The 26,670-nt window shown below is 35.0% G+C and overlaps 5 protein-coding genes and 1 non-coding gene across 8 annotated transcripts; 2 read left to right on the forward strand and 4 right to left on the reverse strand.

Annotated features, from left to right (window-relative positions):
* Window positions 1-1,493: 1,493 nt before the first annotated feature.
* Window positions 1,494-1,832, reverse strand: LOC125585999 (GATA transcription factor 25-like). Its single transcript, XM_048755759.1, has one exon. It carries the CDS (start codon window positions 1,830-1,832, stop codon window positions 1,494-1,496), a length of 339 nt encoding a protein of 112 aa, XP_048611716.1.
* A 3,599-nt stretch (window positions 1,833-5,431) lies between these two features.
* On the forward strand, window positions 5,432-8,629 carry LOC106396820 (cysteine protease ATG4b). Of its 3 annotated transcripts, none has more exons than XM_013837314.3 (10): window positions 5,477-5,690; window positions 6,272-6,346; window positions 6,447-6,677; window positions 6,745-6,830; window positions 6,904-6,954; window positions 7,037-7,416; window positions 7,540-7,678; window positions 7,868-7,923; window positions 8,008-8,078; window positions 8,271-8,629. In XM_013837314.3, the coding sequence occupies exons 3-10, from the start codon at window positions 6,470-6,472 to the stop codon at window positions 8,450-8,452; spliced, it is 1,173 nt and encodes a 390-aa protein (XP_013692768.1). In that variant the 5' UTR covers window positions 5,477-5,690; window positions 6,272-6,346; window positions 6,447-6,469; the 3' UTR covers window positions 8,453-8,629. The 3 variants fall into 3 exon arrangements, with proteins under 3 accessions (XP_013692765.1, XP_013692768.1, XP_013692767.1); XM_013837313.3 differs by having other exon boundaries at window positions 6,462-6,677; XM_013837311.3 differs by having other exon boundaries at window positions 5,432-5,690; window positions 6,272-6,677.
* Window positions 8,630-9,286: 657 nt separating this feature from the next.
* Window positions 9,287-9,360, reverse strand: TRNAV-AAC. The gene has a single exon. It is a non-coding gene; the product is annotated as a tRNA-Val (tRNA).
* Window positions 9,361-9,860: 500 nt separating this feature from the next.
* Window positions 9,861-10,313, forward strand: LOC106393319. The gene has a single exon (XM_013834032.1). It carries the CDS (start codon window positions 9,861-9,863, stop codon window positions 10,311-10,313), a length of 453 nt encoding a protein of 150 aa, XP_013689486.1.
* Window positions 10,314-14,108: 3,795 nt separating this feature from the next.
* On the reverse strand, window positions 14,109-17,588 carry LOC106396818 (guanosine nucleotide diphosphate dissociation inhibitor 2). Its single transcript, XM_013837309.3, has 13 exons — window positions 17,146-17,588; window positions 16,711-16,773; window positions 16,531-16,614; window positions 16,339-16,446; window positions 16,075-16,247; window positions 15,873-15,984; window positions 15,697-15,777; window positions 15,532-15,594; window positions 15,313-15,414; window positions 15,063-15,187; window positions 14,605-14,815; window positions 14,454-14,528; window positions 14,109-14,338 (listed from the first exon to the last, which is right to left on the reverse strand). Exons 1-13 carry the CDS (start codon window positions 17,230-17,232, stop codon window positions 14,288-14,290), a joined length of 1,335 nt encoding a protein of 444 aa, XP_013692763.1. The 5' UTR covers window positions 17,233-17,588; the 3' UTR covers window positions 14,109-14,287.
* Window positions 17,589-17,947: 359 nt separating this feature from the next.
* Window positions 17,948-19,655, reverse strand: LOC106396819 (glycine-rich RNA-binding protein 1). Its single transcript, XM_013837310.3, has 2 exons — window positions 18,644-19,655; window positions 17,948-18,516 (listed from the first exon to the last, which is right to left on the reverse strand). The coding sequence occupies exons 1-2, from the start codon at window positions 18,678-18,680 to the stop codon at window positions 18,200-18,202; spliced, it is 354 nt and encodes a 117-aa protein (XP_013692764.1). The 5' UTR covers window positions 18,681-19,655; the 3' UTR covers window positions 17,948-18,199.
* Window positions 19,656-26,670: the final 7,015 nt, after the last annotated feature.

Below are 26,670 nucleotides of genomic sequence, written 5' to 3' on the forward strand. Positions count from 1 at the left end.
CTATATGATGAATGATAATGAAATAAACGATCAAGAATCTCTGCGTATGGCAATGAAATCTTTCCGTATTTAAAGATGAAACCTTTTAAAAATGAATGCGTTGTAAGCATTAAACGCAAGAGTGTCAAGGTTAATTATGTTGTTAGTCAATACTCAATAAGCTTATAGTATATACCCAAATTATAATCTAATGATCAATGACAATTTTTGTAATTAATCTAGTTAACAATGGGTTTTTGAATATATGATGTGAGAGAGCTTGTGGTGCTGACACGTAGGAAATGACACACTTGTAATAAACACATGAAGTAAATATTAGTTCTCTACAATGCTCCTCAAATAATAAAAAAGGGATTAGCATTAACATTAGCTTTATGTTTTACACTATCTAATCAACATTTTATTAGAAAATCATTTACTAAATACCAATGATCTCTAAATGCTCTCTGGTATTTAGTAGAAGAGCATTTGTATTTATAATTTATAAAATTAAAGAAAATATGTAATTAGTAGAAGAGAATTTGTATTTATAATTTATAAAATTAAAGAAAATATGTAATTAATTAATTTATTTTATTTAATAATATCATAAAATTACTTTTATATCCAGAAAATAAAATTTTGATTTCACAAATAAATTTACAATAAAAATATTTTTTTAAAATAGTATTTCACATTAAATTATATTTTATATATGAAATATTATTTTTAAAATAGATATTTTAATTGTAAAATTTATTTTAAAATAAATTTTTTGATATAAACATAATTTTGAAATTATTAAATAAATTAAATTACTTACATATCTTTTTAATTATATATATATATATATATATTCATTCGAAATAAATATAATTTATATTATATACTAATTTTTATAATAATCTTAAATATGATATTCATACTGCTCTACCAATCATTCTATTAAACAGTTTAGCAAAAACATACATCTTCTATAGCATACTGCTACTGCTTTATCATCTATTCTGCCAATCAAGGCATTGAACTAATATCTATACTATTAAAGGAGAAACCCTCGTATAATTCTGCCTTTACTTTTTGATTTATTTACAAAGTCATGCAACTCATTAATTTTAAGAAATTTATACTATTAAAGTAGAATCTCTCGTAGGATTATACTATTACTTTTTGATTTATTTACAAATTCATGGCACTCATTAATTTTAAGAAATTATTATTAATTAAAAGCAGCCAGCAAATAAATCTATTTAAAGAATATTCAAAATGTTATCAAACTTATTCACCATTTATGTTATATAACATTACGTGTATCTATATATATCTATCTATATATATAAAGAAATGTTTGTCTCTCTCCTATGATGCCACGTGACTAAGTCGTCCATTCTGGGAGCGACACCTGTCCACTTTAACAAAACTCATCACCGTTTCATTTATTTAGCTTTATAATCTGTTCGGACTTTTTGTTTTATAAAGCCCATTCGTCGTTTCTAACACAAAGGACAAAACTTTCAACTACCAATACGCAAAGTATTAACCTTTTCAGGACCAACAGCATCGAAAACGTAAACCTGACCACGGAACGAGATCGTTAGCTCATTAGCTCCTTCCATCGGCCGGGAACCTTGCAATTCAGAGCCCTCGGATCGGTGAGGAACCAAGTGAGAGCCATCGGGGATCAAATCGGAGGCAGCGTAGATGGAATCGGGATGAGGGATATCGTCCATATCGTCGTAAGGAATGTGACCGGCGGAGGTTGCGGAGGTAGAGACATGGTCTTCGCCAACGGTGGCGGAGCTGCTACCGATCTGATTAGGGTTAATCTCGGGTTGGGTATGGTGACCAAACATCGCAAGCTGCCTAAAAGAGAAGAGCTTTTCACATTGATTGGAAGCGAGAGATGGGAGTGGAGAATAAAACCATAACCCTAATTGCAAAAGAGAGAGAGAGAGAGAAAATTGGAGAAAAGAGTAGTACAAAGAGAGATGGTGATCGACGCGTGTGGAGGAGAGGGATTGGCCGTCGTGGATCGGTGACTTTAGAGGTAAATAAATCGCAGCAACTTCTGAGATCACCCTACGACTTCACTCCACTGGACTTTTCACCTGTTGGCTATTGGGCCGTTTAATTATGTTTCCAAAGCCCCCATCAAGGCTCACTTTTTTTTTGTTATAGTTTTAATATGTTTTACATTTATATTTGCATTATTAAGTTTTAAATATTTTAACAGATTATTGTTTTAATAGATAAGATAATGTTATTTATTTTAAAATAAAGATATAACTCAAGATTTAGAAATATGAATGGTTAAACATTTATTTGAAAAACAAAAACAAAGCAAAAATATTTATGGTTTGTGTGAAAAAAAAAAAACTCAAAATGTGGCAACTTGCTGGATTGTTTTTTGCATTACTTTTTTCAATTATGTTTATTAAACAATTAAAATACTCTTATAGTATGGAACTAAAGTACATTTGCCTTACTAATAATCATCACGTTTGAAGAAAAAATTGTATGTGATAATCAACTTCTTATGGTGTTGTATAAGAAATTTAAAAGTCTCTTGCATTAAAAAGAAACATTCATCTTTTCCCAAGTCTTGCGATTAAAAATGCAGAACCGTTCAAAACTTTTGTAAGTTTTTTGTCATAAAATGAATCTTTGGAGAGATTATATTCTCATTTATTTGGTCGTAAATATTTTTCTAACCCATATAAATAATTTTTTAAAAAAACTCAAATGATTAAAAATGAAAAATTCTTTACAGTAGCCTTTGACTAATAAAAAAATATACATAAATGTGCATATTAAATATATAGTTTACGCTATAAATTAGGATTAAAAGTCCTGTAAACAATGTAAAAGTTTTAAGTAATGAAAATCCGAATAGTGTATCTTAGTTCAAATGAAATTTCATGTCTCTTTAAAAAATCAATTTTATGATAATGGGTCTTCCAAATCTTGACAACAAAAATATCTTGGTAACTGATCTTTTCTGCAACCAAATAGGTGAATAAAAAAGAAATACCATTATGAATCTCTTATTCCGAAATCTGAAATCCCATGTTTAAAAGTTAAGGCCAAACAGAAAATAGTTTAGATATCATCATATTTGTCCGTGACAAATAATAGAGTTTACTCTACCAAAACAGAGTATCACCCGACTATAAACTTAAGAAATGGAAGCGTTGAGCACCAAGGACTGGATGGCTGATGTTTGAACTGTCAGTCTCTCATCAAAGCCGACAATTTCTTATTGAGAATTATGCAAATATTAGAGCCGGTGAAAACCTCAAAAAACATACAACTCATTCATGATTATGTCGTATAGCAAAAAAACAAAATAAAATAAAATTACTTACAAATAAATTAACTGTACTTAAATTAATAAAATAGCACATCTTAATACAAACTAAAAATAATAATTCCGCGCGAATCGCGGACCGACCCTAGTTAATAATATATGATACATTTTCTGTTTCTTTTTAACGTTAATGATACGTGCATCACGAATATTAAGTATATAATTAAATTCTAACAAAATTTACGAAATATATATCACCAAATAATATACGATTTTTCATTATTTACATATTCATTTTCGATATATACATGTCAAAATTCGTTTATCAGTGTAAGCAGCACAATAAGACAATTGTGTATAAGAAATTCAATAATCACATCACCTTCCCCAACAAATTCGATGATAAACTCTCCTGATTTAATATCTTCATCTGCTGCAATCCCATATCCACATTTCTCTGTCTAAAAAAAAAAACATATATATATATATATTGAAGTAGAACATTCTTGGAAATCCAACTTGTAACATACAAACCTGAACTAGTTTCATTTTCTTGATATGTCTTTGTTGGAACGGCTTGTTAGTGCATTCACTTGTGCAGTTGCAACTAGACGAACAGCTTGAGAGTAGCATCCTGTAAAAAATGAAATATAATGATATTAAACATCAAGAAATATACAAACTACAAGAAACAATTAAGACAAGATTCAGATATGGAGCATACCCACAATTGCAATCACTGCCACATAGAGTTGAAGAGCCAGGAGATGAAGAGCAAGAACAGAATATGCCATGATCTTTATAACCCTCTTTTTGAATTTCTTCTTCAGGTAGATATCTTAAAACTCAGGATAAAGTGAAAACAAATAGCGTAAACCGTAAATTAAAACCATAAACATGAATCTGTAACGAATCAAAAAAAAGATACTGCGTTTTATGAAGATAGGCATCCTCTTATTCAATCTATCCGGAGATTTGAATTTGTCCGATCCTCCGATCTTTTTAGAAAACTTTCTGAACCCTTTCCTGATTCGATTCAGACCGGAACCCTATGAAAGAAACAGAAGAAACTGTAAAGACAATACGAAACAGAGAAATAATTAAGCAGAACTAAAGACTAAGATCGAACGTACCTTCTTCTTGTCTTTAGCCATGGAAATAGACCGGATTGATAGGATAAAACGGAAATAGATCGAATATCCTTTAATTGATGTTGATCTTTGATATTTCGAGTGAAAATCAAGTACACACGGTGAAGTTACGCCAAAAAGAGATATAGAAGGAACAATCAAAGATATTCAATGGCGGAGAGATCTCTGTAACTTTTCAAAAGTCTAATAGAATTGAAAATGAAGAAGAAGACGATGGAACACTGGTGGAGGCGATGCGATCATCATAGAGTGAACAGACGCGAAGAAGAAAGTGAGCGGCAGTTTTGTGATGGTGGTTTTTTAAATACTACGCACAAAGCGTAAAATAGTAATTTTGTTGAGTGATGCAGGCCGCTAATCTTTAGAATGGAGGGGGCTTTAGTTGATGGGCATTCGGGTGGGTTTTCGGTTTGGATCGGTTCGATTTATTGGGTTTCCGGGTTATTCGGGTTGAGATGTTTAGAAACCATTTAGGAACCAGACATTTTTGGATCGGTTCGGTTCGGGTAATACTGGGTTTCTATTTTTTTTATAAAACCCAAAGTGGAACCATATTATAAATAAATCGGGTTTGGTTCGGGTTTAAAGCCCAAAACACCGAAATCCAAAAATATTCTAGTTCAAATTTTTTTGGATATTATTATTTATAAATTGTATTTTATATACGCTAAATTAAAAATAATTAATATTTTTAATATATTCAAAAAAAATTGGATATTCGTTCAGTTCTCGAATCGGTCCCGGTTCGGTTTCTGTTTTTAGGATTTTGAAATATAGGAACCATTCAGATTTTTGATCAGGTTTTGGTCTCGGTTTTTCGGTTCGGTTTTCGTCTAATATGCCGAGGAGATAGTAGTAATACTGTTAGGTAGTCCGTAGTCGCATTCACGTTTATTCGGCCCTAACTCTACAATAAATTATGCATATGTGATATGTCCTTAACTTAGATTTAATTATTTTCTGAGATTATGGTAATGCACCCTTTAATTAATAATTAAATTTAAGTTTATCATTCAGATTCGAAGCAAAAGATAATTACGTAGAAAAAAAAAGAGAACACGAAACTTTATATTTTCCCTTTTTTTTTTTTTTGTTCAAATATATTTTCCCTAAAAAACACGAAATCGATCTTCCCCAATTCAAACTTCTTCTATTCTATTCTTCGTCTCCGTTGATTCGCAGTCTCTTCGCCGCCGGAGGTCTCATCTCCTTCATACCTAGTCAGCCTGATCGATTCGATTTGGTTTCATCAGGTGATCCTCCTTTAGATTCTGCTACGAATTCGAAACTTGTCCCAATCTCGTTCCTCGAATTGTGCATATGCTTTCGGGTTAACCTATAGCTCCTACTCTTGTGTGTATTGTGGTATATACAAGGAAGGAGTTGCCAATACGCAATTGTGATTACTGTAGATCCGCGAGGCGAAAGTGATTTAGAGGTCTCTTGTGTTGGTCGATTGCATGATCGGATTTTCAAATTTCGATTAGTGCTGTGTAGTTTCTCAACATGATGTCTTTACATATCGGAATCGAGTATTAACCTGTTGATGTTCTCATTAGATTCTCTATGATTCCTTGTGTTCAATAACTAGCTACGATATGCATTTATGGCTTTTATCTTAATCGTTGTGTTCATTAGATTCTCTATGATTCCTTGGCTGATATGAACCTGTTGAAGTTCTGTTCTTTTCTGATTTTTGAGGAGTGAGTTTATGCTTGCTTTTACATCAGTCTGGCTCTAGGTTCTAAATGTCTGTGCTTTATCTGACTTTTAGAGACTTCAGAGTTATCCTGATGCATTTTTTTTTTTAATCTCTCAATCCTTCTTATTGCAGACAAAAAGGTAGATTCTCTGGGGTTGATTTTCTTCTATGAGACAAGACATGTTGCATTTGGGTCTTTACGTCTAGGTAATGAAGGCTATGTGTGATAGATTTCTTCCTTCAAAATGTTCTTCATCATCAACCGCAGATGAGAAACGTGATAGATCCACACTTAACGGTTGGACAGTAATTGTAAACACAGCTTCTTCTATGGCTAGTGGGGCGATTAGGAGGTTTCAAGATCGTGTTTTAGGGCCGAGTAGGACCGGTATTCCCAGCACTACAAGTGAGATATGGCTACTGGGTGTCTGTTATAAAATCTCAGAAGCTGAATCCTCAGAAGAAGCAGATGCTGGCAGTGTATTGGATGCTTTCAGACAAGACTTTTCGTCCTTGATATTAATAACATATCGTAGAGGTTTGTAGATTCACTTCAAATCAAGCTAGCGTTAAGTGTTCACAGAAATCTCATTTTTTTTTTACAGGTTTTGAGCCTATTGGAGAGACAACGTATACTAGTGATGTTGGATGGGGTTGTATGCTTCGAAGCGGACAAATGCTCTTTGCACAGGTCTGCTTATGTGATTAGTTTTAATCTTTTAGCTTGAGGTTACACATTCTCTTATGCGATCCATCTTTAACAGGCATTGCTATTTCAAAGGCTGGGAAGGTCTTGGAGGAAAAAGGAATCTGAGGTTAGTTGTTGTGTTTTCGAGCCTGTGTCTTAGTAAATGAATATACAATACTATATTGAGCTTGTGGGGTTTGATGATGCAGCCGTCTGAAGAGGAATACTTAGAGATCTTAGAACTTTTTGGTGATTCTGGGGCTTCGGCGTTCTCCATTCACAATCTTATACTAGCCGGAGAATCTTATGGCTTGGCTGCTGGGTCATGGGTAGGACCATATGCTGTTTGTAGATCATGGGAGTCATTAGCCAGGAAGAAAAGAGAAGAAACTGATGTTGAACACTGTTCGTGTTCCATGGCTGTTCATATCATTTCTGGCAGCGAAGATGGAGAGAGAGGTGGAGCTCCAATTCTCTGTATAGAAGATGTCACCAAAACTTGTTTGGAATATTCAGAAGGAGAAACTGAATGGGCTTCAGTTCTTCTCTTGGTCCCACTGGTTCTTGGACTTGACAAAGTGAACCCAAGGTTTGTGACGTTATCAAATTTGATCGTTATGGTAATAGAGTTTGTGTGCAGGAGTAACTTATTATGAAATTTTGGCTATGCAATCATTAGTATCTTTCTAAAACGTTTTAAATTTGTTTTCAGGTACATTCCATCTTTGATAGCTACTTTCACTTTCCCTCAAAGCCTGGGAATTTTGGGAGGCAAACCAGGTGCATCGACTTACATAGTTGGAGTTCAAGAAGACAAAGGTTTCTACCTTGATCCACACGATGTTCAACAGGTTTTCTTGATCTGAAATACTTAAAATACTCTGATGTGACATGCTCTGATTCATGATATTATTATATTGTCTCTGTCGCACTAATATATCTACTCTCTAATTGGTTTGGGGACTGATATTAATCATCCATGTGCTTGATCTCACATTTTGGTGTCACTGATTAAGCCTCTTATCGGTAATGGTTGGTAGGTAGTGACAGTGAACAAAGAAACTAAAGATGCTGACACATCGTCTTACCATTGCAAGTGAGTTAATTGATCATTTTAGCCTCATTTAGTTCTGTCTCTACATGGTTCTCACTAGTTATTTATCCTACCTACCTGCTGCAGTACTCTTCGTTATGTTCCGTTGGAGTCGCTAGACCCGTCGCTAGCTCTTGGATTCTATTGCCGGGACAAAGGTCTGTACTTGTACTGGTTTCTAGTGATACGGTTTAGTGTCGGTTCAATAAATTTTTAATCGTTCTTATAGAAACTGAAACCAGTATTAACAACTCAATTCTAATTTTTTTTGGTTTGGTTACACTATACTCAATACCGGTTTATTTAGTTTTTTTTTTGCTGATATCACTTGCTACTACTTTGGTAAACAGATGATTTTGATGATTTTTGTATACGAGCAAGGAAGCTAGCAGGAGACGCCAACGGCGCTCCATTGTTCACGGTGACTCAATCTCACAGAGGTGGTGAGCGTGGGATTGCAGAAACCAGCTCTGTGGCATCATCTACAGAGATATCTGGTGAGGAGCATGAAGATGACTGGCAATTACTTTGAACAATTTCACTAGTCATTCCTCTTCATTTTGTAACTTTGTCCGAATTATCTCAGTTTACGTCTCAAAACACACCATTCTTTCTACTTGGATACTAAGATTTGATGTTGTGCTATAACAAAATAAAATAAACACTGATAATGATCAGCCACGTCGAAGAATGTTGACATTTTTTTAAACGCTGAATTATCATAAAGCCAACAGGCAAAGGAATCAAGTTACCACTCCAAAACAGAGGAGGGAAAGAGTAAAATAAAAAACAGAGGACAAAGACCGATTACTCCATTAGGGACAGAGAAGAGTACAAGATCCAAAGGAGGACACATTCAGGTACAACTTACAAGTTACAAAACCTATGATGAAAATGTAGTCATCATACTTGAATTTGACACCGAAGCAAAATATGTTTTTTACTACTTCTATAAAGAAAAATGAAACTATATTTGGATTAGTACTAACCGTAGTCTTTGATTTTTTTGCTCCAAGTGTTATATTAAATGTAGACACTCATGAAAAAACATAAATAAGTTCGTTGTAGTATAGTGGTAAGTATTCCCGCCTGTCACGCGGGTGACCACATTTGGTTGTGAATTCCAATGTAGCAGATAAAGTCATATTTCTACACGGCCCGATCAATAGTTCAAGTCACAATTTTTCATTCCATTCCAATCGATTCAAGAGCAAGCGAAAGAGTTCATACCACATTCAGGTATCTCGATTGAAATACCCATAAATGGTATTTTCCGTAGAAACAGTATTTTATCTTTATACCCGGCAACGGCGTTACTTTTTACAAAATTTTAACATTTTGAACTTATTGGGAAAAAAGCAATAAATGGCTTCGCCCGGGTTCGAACCGGAAACCTTCAGTGTGTTAGACTGATGTGATAACCAACTACACCACGAAACCATTTGAACAAAGTTGAAAACCAATTTTTAATTACATATTCACTTCCATTCCGTATTCTCAGATTAATTTAAATCAAACCGAATCAAAGTGATTCATTCTCGTTAAAGTTTTGCTTAATTATTCCATCACTAAATTCATATACGCGATTAGTACATTCTAAAAAGTAATAACGAGAATAATAAATAGGAAAAATTCCTTAAAAATACATAGACTAAATTTCTTTTGCTAAAATAATACACGAACTATTTAGGCTTCCCAATTAATACACAGACTAAATTCGTTACCCATAAAATACATCAACTTTTGAATTTTGGAGGTTTCACACTTCAATTTTGACGGCGTTAACTATGTTTAGCAGAGTATTAAGACGACGTTAATTACTTAACTGAACACGTGCTTAAGCTGTTAAAAACTCGGTTCCTTCATAAAAATTCCCAAATCAATTGAGAACAAACCCTAATTTCGTTCTTCACTTATTTTTCTCAGAAATCCCCAAATCAATGGCTAAGAGTGAAGGGTTGAGTTCAAGTGCAAGGTCATCCTATAAGAAGAAGTTCGGCGGTCCCTTATGCTACTGGAAGAAACGAATGAGTACGGCGAAGGCATGGACAGATGACAATCCGGGTCGAAGGTTTTGGTTGTGTGATTCTCATGGGTTCGTCAATTGGGTTGATAAGGAGGAGCAAAATGAATGCGTGATGGATCGTCAGAGAGGAGAAATAAAAAATCTTAAACAGTTGCTTAGGACAACTTCTCAAGAAGCCCCAGCTGGAGATTCAACTGCATTACTGTTGGAGGAAGGGAACAGACTCGCAGAGGAGAAAGAGAAACTTGAAATTGCACTTATAACATCAGTTGAAAAAGAGAAATTACTAAGGCAATTCATTGGTCTTTCGTGTGGAGGCTTCATTGTTATCATAATCATTATGGCCGTTATCATGGTGAAGAAGTAGTTATGGTTTGTGTCTTTTGTTGTCATCTCTCATTAGGATTTGTGTTTCTGTTTCGGTTTGTATTTTCGATGGATGTGTGTTGCGTGTTTTGGTTTGTATTAACGATGGATGTGTGTTGGAGTGTTTCGGTTTGTCATGTTTCATCAATGAAGTTTATTTTAGTTGTTGTTATATTTTGTGTCTTCTTCCCGTCTTCTTTCTTAAATAAAGCAAACATAACATAGATAATCTTAAAGAGAAGTGACATAAGGTGATGAAGTTTAAGAAAACATCCAACCAAAAGAAGATCATCCTACGGAGTTTTAGAAGTGAGAAAAGTACAATACAAGAGGATAACAAAGAGATAGAGCCTAAGAGTCTTGAGGTTGTTGTTGAGAGCCTTGTGAATTCTGATCACTCACAGCAGTAGGCCCCCATACATCAAATACACGACCAAAGTAAGGACCAATATAGCAACCAGACTCTCTTGGAACAGGAGGCTCACGCTCACGTCCGCGACCGCGACCACGCCCTCTCCCTCCTCCCCGGGGACGGCCACGTCCTCTAGCAGCTGGAGCATTTGAAGGCTGTGGAGCAGTTGAAGGTTGTGGATCAACAGAAGGCTGTGTGCTGACCGGATTTGGTGTGGACTGGCTTTTAGCATTCCTCTTCCTCTTCGGTGCATTTTGAATGCTCCATAAAGAAAAGCATATATGAATTAACATACACATCAATAAACAAGCTTCACATATGCAAATCAACTTGTAACTAACCGGGGTCTTTTTTGGTCGTCCTCTTTTGCGTTTAGGAAGTTCAGGAGCAGCTTGTAGAGTACAAGTTCCACAGTAATGACCTGTTTTCTTACAGTTGCTACATGTCATCCTTCTTCCTTCTCTTGTGGCCTTTGTTGGATTTGTCTTTGACTCATGTGCCTCCTTGATCCTATCATAATTTTTCGGACGTCCTGGCATTCTAATTTTTTCAGGGATTTGTACAGTTTCTTTACCCGTCTTCTCCCACAATCTCTCACCGTTGACATGTTTTATGTTGTTTTCATAAGTGTCTTGCCACCTTGATGTCAGATAGTAACTATCAACATAGCTAGAGAGAGAGAGAGAGAGTGAGAGAGAGTTAGAACATATATAAAACAAACAAATCCCATAATACAAATGATAGAGAAGTTAAGGTACTCACTCTGCAGGTTCCTTGTTATGCTCATTGATGACATAAATAGCATGCTGACAAGGTATTCCCGTGATGTCCCATCGATTACAAGCACAATGCTGTTGTGGAAGACATACCAAGTAGCTACAGTCAAACTCAGTGACTTCATACAAGCTTTCACTTCTTTTAATGACCGTGCGATGTTTACTTGCTTGCGGTTTTGCTCAAAAATCTCCATGATGTTTGGTGGAAATGGAGTTGAACAACCACTTGTTTTGTCACGCCTTCTAGAGTTACGCTTCATTGCAAGTCTCCTAATCTCCTCAAGCATGTTAATCAATGGCAACTTACGAGCTTCCCTGATTGTTCAGTTGAAGCTTTCTGAGAGGTTGTTACACACATCCTCGCATCGTGCATGTGGACTGAAAAACGCTCTACACCATGTCTTCGGTTCTGTTTTCAGCAAGTCCTCATGTGCTGCTGCATCGAACACTTCTAAAGCGTGCATATTGTAATGATAATCACCTTGAGTGAAGCTGTATGCAATTGCTCAGAAGTAATCCTCATACTCTGACTGTCCATAAACCTTCTTCCAATTAGCAAAAATATGTCTATCACAATGTCTATGCTCTGCGCCGGGAAGAAGGTCTGCAACAGCATTTATCAAACCTTTCTGCTTGTCAGATATGATAGTGAATCCATTTCCTAACCCCAAATCAAAATCAGACTTCAACTTATCAACAAACCAAGCCCATGAAGCATTATTTTCGACTCTAACTATTGCCCATGCAATAGGATAAATCCTATTATCCGCATCTCGTCCAATAGCCGCAAGAATCTCACCTTTTAACTCTCATTTCATAAACGCCCCATCAAGTCCTATAATAGGCCGGCAACAACGCTTCTATGTGCTCCTAAGATTCTCAAAGAAAATGTAGAATATATCAAACACGAACTTGCCATCTTCACGAGGAATAGTCACAATCTCAGTCTTCGTATTTTCATTTGAACGCTGAAGCTCCTTCTCGTAATCCCACAGTTTGGTGAATTGTTCCCTCTGAGTTTCTATAACCAAGTCTAGAGCCATTCTTCTTACTTTCGTGCATATCCATTTAGAAACTGAGAGATTGTACCTCATCATTATCTCATCCTTGCTTAATACCAGGCCTTCTTCTTGCTTCATCCTTATACAACCTTGCAATTGTACCCTGCTTCAACATCCTCGCTTTGCTACTCTTCATATGGTTATGTCCATCTACATAAGATTTCACCACCCACTTCCCGTTTGGCTTCTCAACTGAGCAATAAATCTTCCACTTGCATTTGTCTTTTGTGCAAATGGCTCCTAACTTCGTTTTCTCCCATCTACATAGCTTCACATCGTAGTTTGTCTTCAGAACATAGCGCAGCAGCTGATCTTTGAACTCCCCCCCACTCTTGAAAGTCTGCATTAACCACAGGTAAGGAGGCTTCTCATTGCTGTATCTTGTTCTCAAAATGACCTTTTCCTGTCGATTGAAGTCTTCCCATTCATTGTCAGTGTCAACAGCAGGAGCCGGATGTTCAACATCCCTTAACTGTCTCTCAGATTCTTCTTCTTCATCATCATTAGCTCCACCTCTAACTTCCTCATCATCATTAGCTTCACCTCTAACTTCTTCATCACGAATATCTTCAAAGAGTGACTGAAATGGAATATCTTCTCCTCCTTCTTCGATGATTTCTTCTTCTGCCTCATCACCAGCATTTGACTGTTCTCCATTGTTGTGACTCTAATCATCTCTATCTTCTTCACTTCTGTCTTCTTCACCTCTTTCTTCTTCACCATCATTCTGTACTTCTTCATCAACCCTTTCTTCTTCACCTCTGTTTTGCTCAATGTAAATATCGACCCCACCTACTTTCATAGCTTCACTACACATCTGATTAATAGACGAATCTGAAGTGAGTTCGGAAATCGCTCTCACCAAATCCATAGTTTCTTGTGGAAGCTTGTACCAAACATATTTCACTGACCCATTTGACCCATTGTCTTCACAGAAGCCTTCAAACATTGACCATGTCATGTAAACCGGATCGATAACAATATCTTTGTTGACAAATCCTCCCCGATAGAAAAAAATTGTTATCTTTGTGCTCCATTATGCCTCCATAGTGTAAAGAAATCTTCATTACCCCTTGTTCACTACAATCAAAGTAAGGAATTAGGATCAAAGCAAATTCAAAGCAACATGTTCTAAAGAGTCAAAAGACCACAATTTCGAGAAAACGAAATCACCTCATCTTCTTTGTCTCTCTCAAAACATGGAGATCAAAGCGACAGAAGAAGAAAAACACAGTTTCGAGAAGAAGAGAATTCGAATAAATTAGGGTTCTTAATCGATTTGGGGCTAGATGAAATTAGGGTTTGTTTTCAATCGATTTGGAAATTTTATGAAAATACCCGAGTTTTTCACCGCTCAAGCACGTGTCTGATTAAAAAATTAACTGTCTTCTTAATACTCTGTTAAACAGAGTTAACGCTGTCAAAATTGACGTATTTTATGGGTAACAAAATTTAGTCTGTGTATTAATTGGGAAGCCTAAATAGTTCGTATATTATTTTAGCAAAGGAATTTTCCCTAGTAAGTAAACACAAAGTAGAGGCAAACAAGTCTTAAAGATCTTCGTTATATCTTAACCGGGAATTCAACAGTAAAGGGAACTAGACATGAGCATCTGTATGTTTGGTCTTCAAACCGAAAAAAAAGAACAATAATGAAAAAAAGGACACAAAAGCAAGAGTCGAAACCACAACTCGAGAGCACGAACCACCGGTTCTTTGTGGTTCCTCATTCCTCTTCAGTACTTGCTGCACTCAGATCAACACTTAGGTCCAGTTGCTGCAACACAAGACATTAAGAACACAAAATTGATGTGAAAGATGTAAAGGAAACCAAATTTTTTTCTTTACATGACCTCAACATATACATCCATAGGGAATTTCAGAACGTTTACCTTTCCAGTGATAAGAGTATACATGTTCAACACATCAGCAACAGTTGTCTCAAAGTGTGTTGTAGCATCATAGCTCTGTAATCACCAATGAAAGCGTTAAATACTTAAAGCAGGCAACTGATACAGAAACTAGAGATGGGTCTCAGCTTACCGTTGATATAAAGCAGTTGTCCAGAGCCGGCTCGTTGACAGGCTCGTATCTATCATATACGTCAAAGAATATCTCATCAACAGGGCCCAATAGATCAATTCCAGCCTTTAGTTCAGTTTGAGGGTTATCAGTCTCTGCATCTGTCGACACAAATGCGATAAACTTTCCCTTGGGAGCAACGTTGTGGGAGTACGAACAGCAGAAAACATACCTGTCAGTGTGTAGAGACCTCTTAGAATATCAGAACCAACAGAGAAAAATAAAGAGAATGGTAACAAATGGCAAAACATAAAATGTCTGTGCGTGGATGTGCAATCAAGTTGTGGTCAAAAGAGGGTTTCCAACTATATGAAAGAAAGATAATCTTATAGCAAGCTTACGAACATATGCAATATGGTATTGACATGGAGCTTAGGCATCACAAAACATTAAAAAAGCAAAATACAAAAGAAACTTACATGTCTGATTTACGGGCCAACTGCTTCTGAGGTATGATGACTTGTACTGAGTGAGAGTCATTGGTGTTTGGAATAGGGTGGCTCATAATAGCAATGGCCCGAGCAACCCTGCCGATCTTTCTAACCTGTTTGAATGTGATTACTCATCGTATCATGAAACATTCCATACACAATGCAAATAACCACTAACCAGAAAAAAAGGAAGGACAAGCTTAAATCATAATCGATGCTTTGAAAATGCTAATAATACCTTGTTTGGTAGGTAGGAAGGGTCACACACAATCTTTTTGCATCTAGCAGTCTCTCCCTCAGATGTTACACCAATAACCTTTCCTTCCTCATCAAACTCCACCTGCCATAATATTAACAGTGATTTATATGAGTCTATTCTACATCTCACACCCTTCTCACACACTTGACCACAAGAAAAAAAACACAAAGATGGTATAAAAAGGAGGAAGAGAGATACCTTGCACTCAGGTTTGTTCAACATATAAGTGCCACCATAGACAGCACTAAGTCGTGCAAATGCCTAAACAAGGAGATGATATAGAGAAGAGTCATAAAAGAATCAAGAAATTAATCATCAGGAAAATTCATGCAACCAAGGCAAATATCAGAGGGAGAGATAAACCTGAGGGAGTTCTCCCAACCCATAGAGAGGATAAATATATGGAGAGGTTCCTTGGAAACGTGCAAGAGACTCCGCATAGAGCTAGCCAACCATTTAAAGCGTGAATGTCAGCTTAACTCCTTCAGAACTAAACATAGAACTATTAAAAAAGGGAGACAAGTCTGACAAAACTTTACCTTCATTCTCATTACAGTATCCAAGGCTGGTTGATTGAGATGCTGGTCATTGGTGTGAAGTGCCACTGCGTGACCAATAAAGTCAACAGTGTTCTCATCAAGACCAAACTTCCTGCAGAAATGTTATCTAAATGGTTAAAATCTTAATAGAAACTCATTAAAACCAGAATCAAGCTTAGAAGGGATTAGGGAATCAGCTTACGCAATCAGTTCCTTTGTTGTAAGTCTGGTCAAATCCATTCCGTTGTGTGTCTTCGGGTCCTTCTCGTCGTAATCCTGAACATAACTGAAAAACTTGCCAGCACGACGTTTCTCAAATATACCCATGAGCGGAGACTTGAGGGCCTCCATAGGAGTCACTGGCACCTTTTGAACCTGTAAGAAAAAATTTCATCAGAAGTTAAAGATTCATCAGCAAAACAATTTTGTAAAAAACTGCAAACTGCAACCAATGAGAAGCTTGTACCTTGCCTTTAACGAACACATAGCTTCCATCAACGGCTTTAAAGGACAAGTACTTTGTAACGTCTGTGTGAATAAGGGTACGCACAAGCTTGCCATTTCCCATCATAAACTGGCCAATCACAATGAAGTAGTGTGAGTCTTTAAATATAATTTAATCAGCACGAAAGAAAGTGAATGGCACCAACAAGAATACCTTAGGCATCATGTCAACGTTGTAGTCCCTGCTAGCACCTAAATGTTCAGGAGCCTTGTCTTCTCCCCTGAACTTCTTCCAAAGCTGCAAATGAAATAAACAAAAATCACCCGTATAATAAAAGTAACTGCTGATAAAACCACCACAAAACCTATAAAAAAAAAGCTGAGAAAGAAGAACCTGGTTGAGGTTAAGAGATGTAGATTCTCCACCATAGTAATCATTCCTGTCCATGTGAAGCACCTACTCATTAAATATCCACAAAAAACAACACTTCTCATCAGTCTACCACCAAAACCAATACCTTTGCAAAACAATAAAGCTTATCAGATCCAAGAAAACTCACATAACAACAAAGTCTCCCCATCTCTAAAGAAATCATAAACCAAACATATATCAAGTCGTATTATATAACCAGTTTGGTTTATACTAAACCGGATTATACATTTGAATTCATCAATCAACCCTAATACAAATGATACAATCGGAGATCTCGTCTGATTTTGAGATCCGATCATCATATATACCAAATTAAAATTAGAGATTCTAATCCGGATCAACGCAAACCAGATCATGAATCAAAAAGCTACGAGGGAAGAGGGATCGAGAGAGGACCTTGACGCCATCGACGGAGAGGAGACCGCTGAGGATACACTCCTTGAGACCGGTGCCGAGAACAATAACCTCGTACTCTTCATCCATGATTGATCCCAAAAGTCTCGCCGAGAAGAGCAGGCAGAGATGAGTTGGGAGATCAGTGACGGACGACGAGGTCTATTTAGACTCCTTAAGAAAATAGATGATGCCTAGCTTATAGGCGGTGGAATTTGTAATCTGGTTTCTAATGGGCCTAATCGTCAAATTGAATATGATATAAGGACTAACAGTGAAATCCTGTAATCATGCGCTAGCCAATAGAAATTCCATGACAGTAAATTTTTTAATTTATTTCAATTGGATTTGTCCCATTTGTTAAAAAATTAAAATAATGTATATATTTTAACAGTGTAAATATATATGCGAGTAACCTTGATACATTTTTCTTGAATCACTTAATTTTCTTACATAAAAAATGGGGATTCAAAACGATAAGAAACTCTAAAGGTATAAAACCTTGGTAAAGCATAATAATATTATGTTTTGTGTTTTGACATTTACCTTTACAGTTATTAAATTTCTAGAATGCTAAATATGTGGCTTTATTTTTAAAAATGTACACTAAACTCAAAGTATCTTTAAAAAGTATACGAAAAGCAAAAAAAAATTTGAGCTTTTAGCAAAAAAGAAAAGAAAAGAAAGAAATATCAGCATTCATGAAAAACTATATAAATCTCTTAAAAACTAAAATACTAATATTTTGATTATCTAATTGTATTTGATTTATTTTTAATTATCAAGTTAATAAACACAATACACGTGTTCCACTCAAAATTTTAAAAAGAAATTGATTATTTCAAGAGTGAATTACGTAAAATGTTATTTTGTCACGGGCCTTTAATATATTTAGGCACTTTACACTTGATGTGTACTATTTAACTTACTTTTGTTTTTTCTCTTCCATAAATGCCTTTCTCGCAATATTCATAGAAGAGCAGAGAAGATATGGGCATAAAACCACAACAATACGCATCCAACCACCACCACAAGACCCTCCACACTTCCATGACCGCTAACCACTTATTTCACCACCACAACTTCCATATCCACTTCCATAAGATCCACTTCCTCCTCTACGTCCACCATAACCTCCTCCACTGCCTCCATCACCGCTAACCACTTCTTTCATCACCACAACTTTTATATCCACCTCCAAAAGCTCCACTTCCGCCATTAGCTCCTCCACCGTCACCTTGTACTTACCTTTCGACTTCTGATCCACCTCCACGGTTCCACCTCCAGCTCTTCCTCTTTCACCACCACCATAAGACCATACTTCTCCATGTTTCCACACAAAGTCTATAAGCTTGAGAAAGCTTCCTTTCATGACTTAAGATTCATTTCACAAACAAATGCCAAAAAGAGTGGTTATTGTCTTGAGTAGATAGATGTGGACATAATAAGTGAAATTTAGTTTGCAACATCGAACGAGAGATAAAATTACAAAACTTGAAACCTTTCATTATTTTGTTCGACGCAACGCGACGGTTCATCGAAGTATTTGGAAATCGGAGTCGTCGTCATAAGCTTTGGGTACTGAGCTGCCGGAATTAGAGGAATTAACTTTCGTTGGGTGTAGACACCAATCGCCGGTGAATTTTTGCCGGTGAGATTAACACAGGATCACCTTTATGAGCTATACCTCAGCCATAAGCTCCTCCTCCACCACCTCTTCCATACCATCCAGCTGCTAATCCACCTCCAGGTCCTCCTTCACCGTTTCCGTAAGCTCCACCACCATGAGATCCTACACTTGTTGATCTTCAGCCATCTTCACCAGATCCACTCATGTAACCACTAGTATGTGCCACCACCATAAGTCAATTCTCCACCGCATCTGCTATTGTTTCCGCCTCCGTGCCATATGTGACATGAATAAAGATTTTAAATTTTAAAGAAAGTGTGAGGTTTAAATTAGAAGTGGGTTTTGGTTAATTTACTCAACAAAAGTACATGGCAAGTAAAAAATATGTGTAAGTGTTAATTGACAATGAAAACATATGTTTCCGTGTAATTTTTTCGTAGTTCTACCATATATGTTGGCTAAAACGTTTTCAAAAATACACTAAGGGGGCCTATGGAATCAAGGATTTGAAAAATATTAAGATTTGAGTAAATTCAAGAAAATCTGAGATTTGACTATATCTTAAAAAGATTGTTACTAGCTTTATTGGTTTTTGAAATTTTTTTAGAGTTTTTGAAAAAATCTTTTAAATTTTAAATATTTATTTAAAATAAAATAAAATTTTAAATTAATATAAGTGGATATCTTTATAGTTTTATAAAATATATAAAAGTTTTTTAAAATCAGTTTTCGAATAAATTTTTTATTTTCATTCCAAACAGTTTAGTTTTCTTTTTAAAAATGTGAACCAAATTTTTTTTATTTTTTAAAAAAGTTTCAAATACCAACATAGGAGATTGTATTTTGATCATTGTTTTTTCACTATAAAATATCATCTAAACCCCTCCAAATCTCATTTGAGAGCTTTTATTGACAAAATCTATTCTTTTTTCCGATAGGCTGAAATTTGGGAGAATTTTTACAAATGACTAATCCAATAAGTTTGGATTTCATATCTTATATATTAAAACAGAAGTCACAACCTTGATTCATGTATGATTTTTTAAAAAATGGAACTAATGGACATATTCCTAGAAAGTCATGTTACATTTAATCTCTAATCTTATCATTTGAATTTTGGGTCTGCCACAAATTTTTATTGGGCTATCAATAATTGAATTTAAACAATAGATGATACATTGGATTTATAGATAGTATAAATTAAATAGATATAATTTAATGTTGTAATACTATACCTCCATATGTTAATTATTTAAATATTTGTCGAAGTTAAATTTTAAATTTATGAAGAGTCTTTTTTAAATAACAAAAATCATATTATCTAACAATGATTAATCTTTACTATCTTAAACCAATGAAAACAAATTTTAAACTATAAGGTTTATTTTAAAAATTAAACAAAAACTAAATGTTTAATTATTTACTCGATAATATAAATCTGTGAAGCGAAAAGTTTAATTTTTTAAAAAATTTCTAAATTTTTGAAATGTTACAATATTTTTGAATATGACAATAAAACAATATTTTACTAATCCTTATATATATAGTTACTATTTTAATATTTAAATAATAATCCGAAAATATATATAGAAGAAGATACAAATACATGTGAAAGTTGGAAAGAATCTATTAAATGAAAAAAATATACCGTAAACTTATTATATTTTAAAAATTGATAGACACATATATATTATAATATATACCAATTTATAATTGAAAACAAAAACTCGCGCGGTTGTGCGGGTCGAGATCTAGTAAAATTTATAAATGGCAGATACAATAAGAGGGGATTTGAAAAAAAAATTAAGTCCTCTCAAATCCTTGATCCAAATAAAAATACCATAATATTTGGAATCATGGCTTAATGAATATTATTTTAGGGTTTAGTATTTAGGGAGTGAGATTAAATTTATAAACTTACATAATTTTTTTTATAAATTATTCTTAAACATTTATAAATGATTTAGGAGGATTAATTTGTTTTTATCTTAAACTTAAAATGTTTATGAAAATGATTATCATCTAAAGTAAATTTTAAAGGTGGTATCAAATTTGTGGTAAAATTGAAATTCCTCCAATTTTAAAAGAGTTTCTTCTTAATATTTTTTTTTTTTACTTTTAAGAGATTTTTTAGAGAGTCTTATTGGAGAAGCCTAAGACATTTTAATTGAACTTTTTGCATCTTTTTAATTATTTTTTATAAAATTAATTTTTTGATTAATTTAATTTTTAAAATACATAAAACTAAATTTAATTAAACCACATGTGTTGATGTATATCGAAATGTTGTTTAGAAAAATATGCACAACAGTTTCAAGACAGACTTTCAAACCTTCTAGTTCATTATAACGTAACTTCCACAAGTCTTTAATAGTCAAAAAGTAATCATGCTCTCATCTATGTGTTGGAATCAACTGGACATAGATTGATCTATCTTTCATATCATTTCTTTGAAATCTTCACTAAGAACTGATCACATCAGGTTCAAAGTATCCAATACTTTTTCTACCTTTTCCTATCTACAATTTGAAAAAGTGTATGATATCGTAAAATTTTAACATCTCATCCATTTATCACATATCAAATAACCTTCACAAACATTGTGAATACTGTAATTTATATGAGTAAGTAAGAGTTATTAGATCATGACCATAAATTACAATAAAATAAATATCTATAACAATAAAGTAGAGTATTCTCCCTTCTCCTACTGCCACGTCATCATGGAGAGAGGGGCAAATTGTAACACATGTCATGGTTAAAATTTCAAGTTTTCGAATGATTGTGCCTTTTCTGAACTGGGCATTTGGTTTGCATTTTTTTTATCATAGAGAAATTACGTTTGGGCTTTTACATAACATTCAGCCCATTGAAATCTAAGTTTTCATCTTCTTCTCAGCTTCGAACTTTGCATCTCCAGACGAAATCTCCAGTCGTCGATCAAGTGACTGTAACATCTCCAGGTTGCAATAATGATAGCATTCAATCAGATGAACTCTGAATCGGCAGCCTTATCCTTCCTGATTCCAAGCGTTTGTCATCTTATTCATACATTATAAATATGGACCTGAAGAGAGGAATCGGTATATCTCTTTCTCTCCCAATTTTCTAAAATTCTGAACTCAGTAAGATCCTCTTCGATCATGACCAACCCTCAATTGCTTATGTCTGATTTAAAGGTTGGTAATTTCAGGGAGACTGTTGTGACAGGGTCCTCCCTTTTTGGCAAGCATGGAACCTGAAGAAGGGTGGAGAGGAGAGCTTATGGGGTGGACAGGGTTATATTAGATGAGAAGATATTTGTTCACATCTGAATCTATGATTGCTTCATACCTAGATGAGAAGGTTCGTTCTGCTTTTTATTTATACTTCTCGAGTCTTCTACTTATGTCTTGAATCTGACTATACATGTGCAAAGGCAGGAAAACAATGAAAGATATCTACACAGATGTAGTTGTATCAAGTAGGTATGGAAAATACAAGTTCGTTTTCCACGACGACCATATGTGCGATGTTAGGCTTCTCAATAATCTCTAAAGGACGTGAACAGTCACGTGTAACATTGAATAATTACAATGGTATTCAGATTAGTCAAGCTAACAACATGGGGTTTGAGACAAATGTTACTAATGTGTTTTACTATGAGTTGACTAAGAAGTATCATGTTGGTGAAGATGAGCTCTAATATTAGTAGACCGGTTTTCTTATCAATGTTATGATCTGTTTTAAAAAAAAAAATTATTTGTCTTCGATGATGATGGCTCATCCGAACTCTGTTTGTGTAAACTTCTTCTATAGCTCTATTCATACGTCACTTCACCACCACCATCAGCTTCACCGAGATGACTATGTTTGTTGGATACATGCTTGTCAGATCCTCCACAGCCCTCTTCAGCTAGCTTTCGTGCGGCACAACCTGCAATAATCAAATCAGATTTAACCAGTAAGCAGAGGAAAAACACTCAAAATTGTGATATAGGCTTGACTTAGCTTCTTTGGATGTCTGAAGGAATTTTTTTTTATTGATCAAATGTGTGAAAGAATTTCCATCCATCATATTTGTAGATGTAATTATTGTCTTGTCCTGAAACTCATCACTTTTGGATCCAGTCCACTAATCAATACCTTTATATTTACTGAGGTAGCTCCAAAGTTTACAGCCTGCGTACGAATTTGGAAGTCAAAACACATTTTAAAAGAATCAGATAACTCAGGCTCTACACTTTCTGCATATATTTTCCCTGACGTACCTTTATGTGTATGTAATCTCGCCATTTCCACAATGTCACTGCAACAAAGAAAGCATGAAAGATGTTTTGCTCATTTGGTGTTTTAAGTTGTGATCAAAAGCCCGGGACCTGGGTAGACAAAAAAAACTGAAGAAACATTTTCTTTTCAAGACCAATGAAAAATGCAACTTCTGCAAGAGCGGCGAGAAGGCATTCTATGCTAGCATCTTCACCAAACTAACCATATTTACTGACAAAAGCCTTCAAACAAAGTTACACGAGAGAGAAAAAAATTGAAAAAGCATAAAAGCTTCATTTGGTCTCTTCTCGGAGTTACGTTTTGTATAATCTATTACCCCTCCTTTGGACCTTGCGTGAAGTGCCGTTGAATTGAGGATACATAGCAAACGACTTGGTTCCCTATAAAGTTGTAATTTAAATTAGAATTAGAAAAAAAAAATAGAAAACAAAATAAATAAAAATAAATTAGAATTAGAATTTTAGAAGCAAATAACTCAGTAATATATAAGTCAAATGTACTTATAATACAAAGTAGTCATTTGTATTTTATTCCAAAATCTAGAAAGACTAATATATTATTCATGAATATATTTATTTTGCAGATCAGAAAAAAAAGAAGAATATATATTTAGTTTTTACTAATTTTATTAATTTAAAAAAAAATGATGCGAAAAGGATTAATAGCTAAATCATATATTTGATTATTATATCAAAATAACTTAAAATCAAATTCAAAACCAATAGTACAAAATGTTTCAAAATACTCTTATGTAAAAAATAATATATTAATTATGAGAAGATCAAACTTTACTTATTTTTTAAACTTTCTAAAATAAATGTACCGAAAGTGAAATAAAAACAAAACATCTTCATATTTTTTTACAATAATATGCCATAGAAAATTTGGTTTTAAAATTAAAAAAATCGTTTTAAATTCCATATTAACAGCTAAAATATGTATTTAAATTTTATTTCAAAATCATTATAAAAAATAATATTAAAAAGGTGTGAATCATCAAAAATATAAAACACATTAAAATTGTAATTAAAATTGCGAGAGTGTGTCTCTTCGGTTCAATATAGAGTGCTTCTCAATGGGCAGCCATGATGTCTTATTATTCCCCAGCGGGGATTACGTCAAGGGATCCTTTGTCCCCTTATTTATTTATCATGTGTACGGATGCGTTAATTTCAAATATCAAAAAGGCGGAGCGGATGAAACAATTAACTGGTATGAAAGTGGCAAGAGCTTGCCCTGCAATCTCTCATTTGCTATGCGCAGATGATAGCTTGTTCTTCTGTAAGGCAAATAAGGAAGAGTGTCAAACTATACTTAGGATTCTAAAGGAATATGAGACCGTCTCTGGACAACAGATTAATTTCCAGAAATCCTCAATTCAATTTAGACACAAGATCGATGAAGATAGTCGTCAAGAATTGAGGGATCTTTTGGGAATTCAAAATTTAGGTGGAATGAGATCTTATTTAGGCCTGCCAGAAAGCCTAGGAGGTTCTAAGGTACAAGTGTTTGGCTTCGTACAAGATCGGTTAAATAATAAGGTTAATGGATGGACTTTTAGATTTTTTACTAAGGGTGGCAAGGAGGTGATTATTAAATCGGTGGTTACGGCTCTGCCAAACCATGTGATGTCTGTGTATTGGTTACCGAAAACAACTGTGAAGAAGCTAATGGGTGCTGTTGCGCAGTTTGGGTGGAGTCTTGGAGGCAGTACAAGAGGTATGCATTGGAAATCATGGGACAAAGTGTGTCCATAAGGATAATGGTGGTTTAGGTTTTAAGGATTTGACTGATTTTAATACGACAATGCTTGGGAAGCAATTGTGGCGGCTGACTGAGAAGCCAAATTCTCTTTTTTCTCGTTTTTAAAGGACAGTATTACAGGAATGCTTCACCCCTGGATCCGATTCGCTCATATTCCCCGTCATATGGCTGGAGGAGTATTACTTCTGCTAGATCTCTAGTCTGTAAATGACTAATTAAAAGGGTTGGAACAGGATCATCTATTTCAGTATGGAATGATCCCTGGCTCCCATCCACTCGCCCGAGACCAGCTAACAAAAATCTTCATAATAGGTACCCGGAACTCACAGTGGATTCTCTCATTAATCTGGAATCCCGAACATGGAATTTACAGGCAATTAGGGACTTGGTGGATCCACACGATGCAAAAATAATTGAAAGTATACCATTGAGTAGAAATCGGATGGAGGATAGGAATGGATGGCATTTCACCAAGAATGGGAAATACATGGTACAATCAGGGTATCAAGTGGAAAGGATTTATCTTGACAAGGAACAAACACCAGAATTCTATGGGCCCAATGATGATATACTCAATGCTTTTTGTTGGAAAGTGAAGTGTCCTCCAAAATTAAAGCATTTTTTATGGCAATTGATATCAGCTTGTATAGCGGTAACGAAAAATCTAAGGGCAAGAGGAATACAAGGAGATACTTGCTGTGCACGGTGTGGCGATACAGAGGAATCAATAAACCATGTGTTTTTTGAATGTCCCCCAGCTCGTCAAGTCTGGGCACTATCTAAAATCCCATCAAACCCGAACCTTTTCCCTATTGGTTATCTTTTTGCTAATATGAACCATATATTTTGGAGAGTTAATCCAAAGATGGAGGATCATCAGTTTGCATGGATATTATGGTACATTTGGAAGGGTCGGAATAATAAAGTATTCAGTAATATTGATATTGATCCCAGGGAAACACTTCGACTAGCAGAAGTAGAATCCACACTTTGGGCTGAGGTACAGGTTAGTAACAATAGGTGTGCTCAGGAAGTACAAGTGAGGCCTAACTTAGGAACCACAGGAAGATGGTGCTTCACAGATGGTGCTTCACAGATGGTTCATGGAAAGATAGTGATCTATTTTCAGGGCAAGGTTGGCTCAGTACATTACCAGGGTGTGATGGTTTACGAGGGGCAATGAATGTAAGAGCATGTCTTTCACCGCTCCATTCGGAGATGGAGGCATTGATTTGGGCAATGGAATGCATGAGAAATTTAAGACAGTTTCAAGTTACGTTTGCAACGGATTGTTCTCTATTGGTGAAGATGGTTTCAGAACCAGAGGAATGACCAGTATTTGAAAGCTACCTGGAAGATATTAAGCTTTTGAGAAGAAGTTTCGTCAACTCAGATATTGTTCATGTACCTAGGACGGAGAAAACTAGGGCGGATAGTTTGGCACGTAGTGCTCGGCAACAACCGTCTTTCGTCGTACACATGGATTCAGAGTTACCATCTTGGTTTACAGAGTCTATATGAATCTGTGAATGTTGTTTGCTGTCCAAAAAAAAAAAAAAATTTATCCATGCTCAATAGCAAAACATATTCTCATATAAACAAAAACACTGCCAAACTTCTAGAAGAAAAAAATCACACTACTTCTAAAAAAATATATCATCTCCACCACTCCTCTAACTTCACCAAGAACACAAACAATTAACATATACACACGATACATTTAATTTTCGAATCAAAAACACATTCAACTAACAATACATATTGTTCGCGCGGACACACCTCTAGTAAAATATATGATACACCCAACCACCATGGCATGGTCCACGCAAGCAAAAGCAATATTGATTTGATTCAATAAAGTAGGT

The sequence above is a fragment of the Brassica napus genome, chromosome C4, assembly GCF_020379485.1.
Source record: "Brassica napus cultivar Da-Ae chromosome C4, Da-Ae, whole genome shotgun sequence".
Taxonomy (NCBI): Eukaryota; Viridiplantae; Streptophyta; class Magnoliopsida; order Brassicales; family Brassicaceae; genus Brassica; species Brassica napus.

Bases quoted from the DNA above. Each gene is read 5' to 3' on its own strand.
- LOC106396818 (XM_013837309.3), bottom strand. From the start codon at position 17,232: ATGGATGAAGAGTACGAGGTTATTGTTCTCGGCACCGGTCTCAAGGAG. The intron at 15,415-15,531 runs GTATCTCTCTTC...ATATTATGGCAG, and splicing joins TGAACAAACCTGAGTGCAAG to GTGGAGTTTGATGAGGAAGG. The intron at 14,816-15,062 runs GTAAGTTTCTTT...ACACACTGACAG, and splicing joins TTGGCCCGTAAATCAGACAT to GTATGTTTTCTGCTGTTCGT.
- LOC106396819 (XM_013837310.3), bottom strand. From the start codon at position 18,680: ATGAACCGTCGCGTTGCGTCGAACAAAATAATGAAAG. The intron at 18,517-18,643 runs GTTTCAAGTTTT...ATGAATCTTAAG, and splicing joins GTCGAACAAAATAATGAAAG to TCATGAAAGGAAGCTTTCTC.
- LOC106396820 (XM_013837311.3), top strand. From the start codon at position 6,350: ATGAAGGCTATGTGTGATAGATTTCTTCCTTCAAAATGTTCTTCATCA. The intron at 7,417-7,539 runs GTTTGTGACGTT...ATTTGTTTTCAG, and splicing joins CTTGACAAAGTGAACCCAAG to GTACATTCCATCTTTGATAG. The intron at 8,079-8,270 runs GTCTGTACTTGT...TTTGGTAAACAG, and splicing joins ATTCTATTGCCGGGACAAAG to ATGATTTTGATGATTTTTGT.
- LOC125585999 (XM_048755759.1), bottom strand. From the start codon at position 1,832: ATGTTTGGTCACCATACCCAACCCGAGATTAACCCTAATCAGATCGGT.
- LOC106393319 (XM_013834032.1), top strand. From the start codon at position 9,861: ATGGCTAAGAGTGAAGGGTTGAGTTCAAGTGCAAGGTCATCCTATAAG.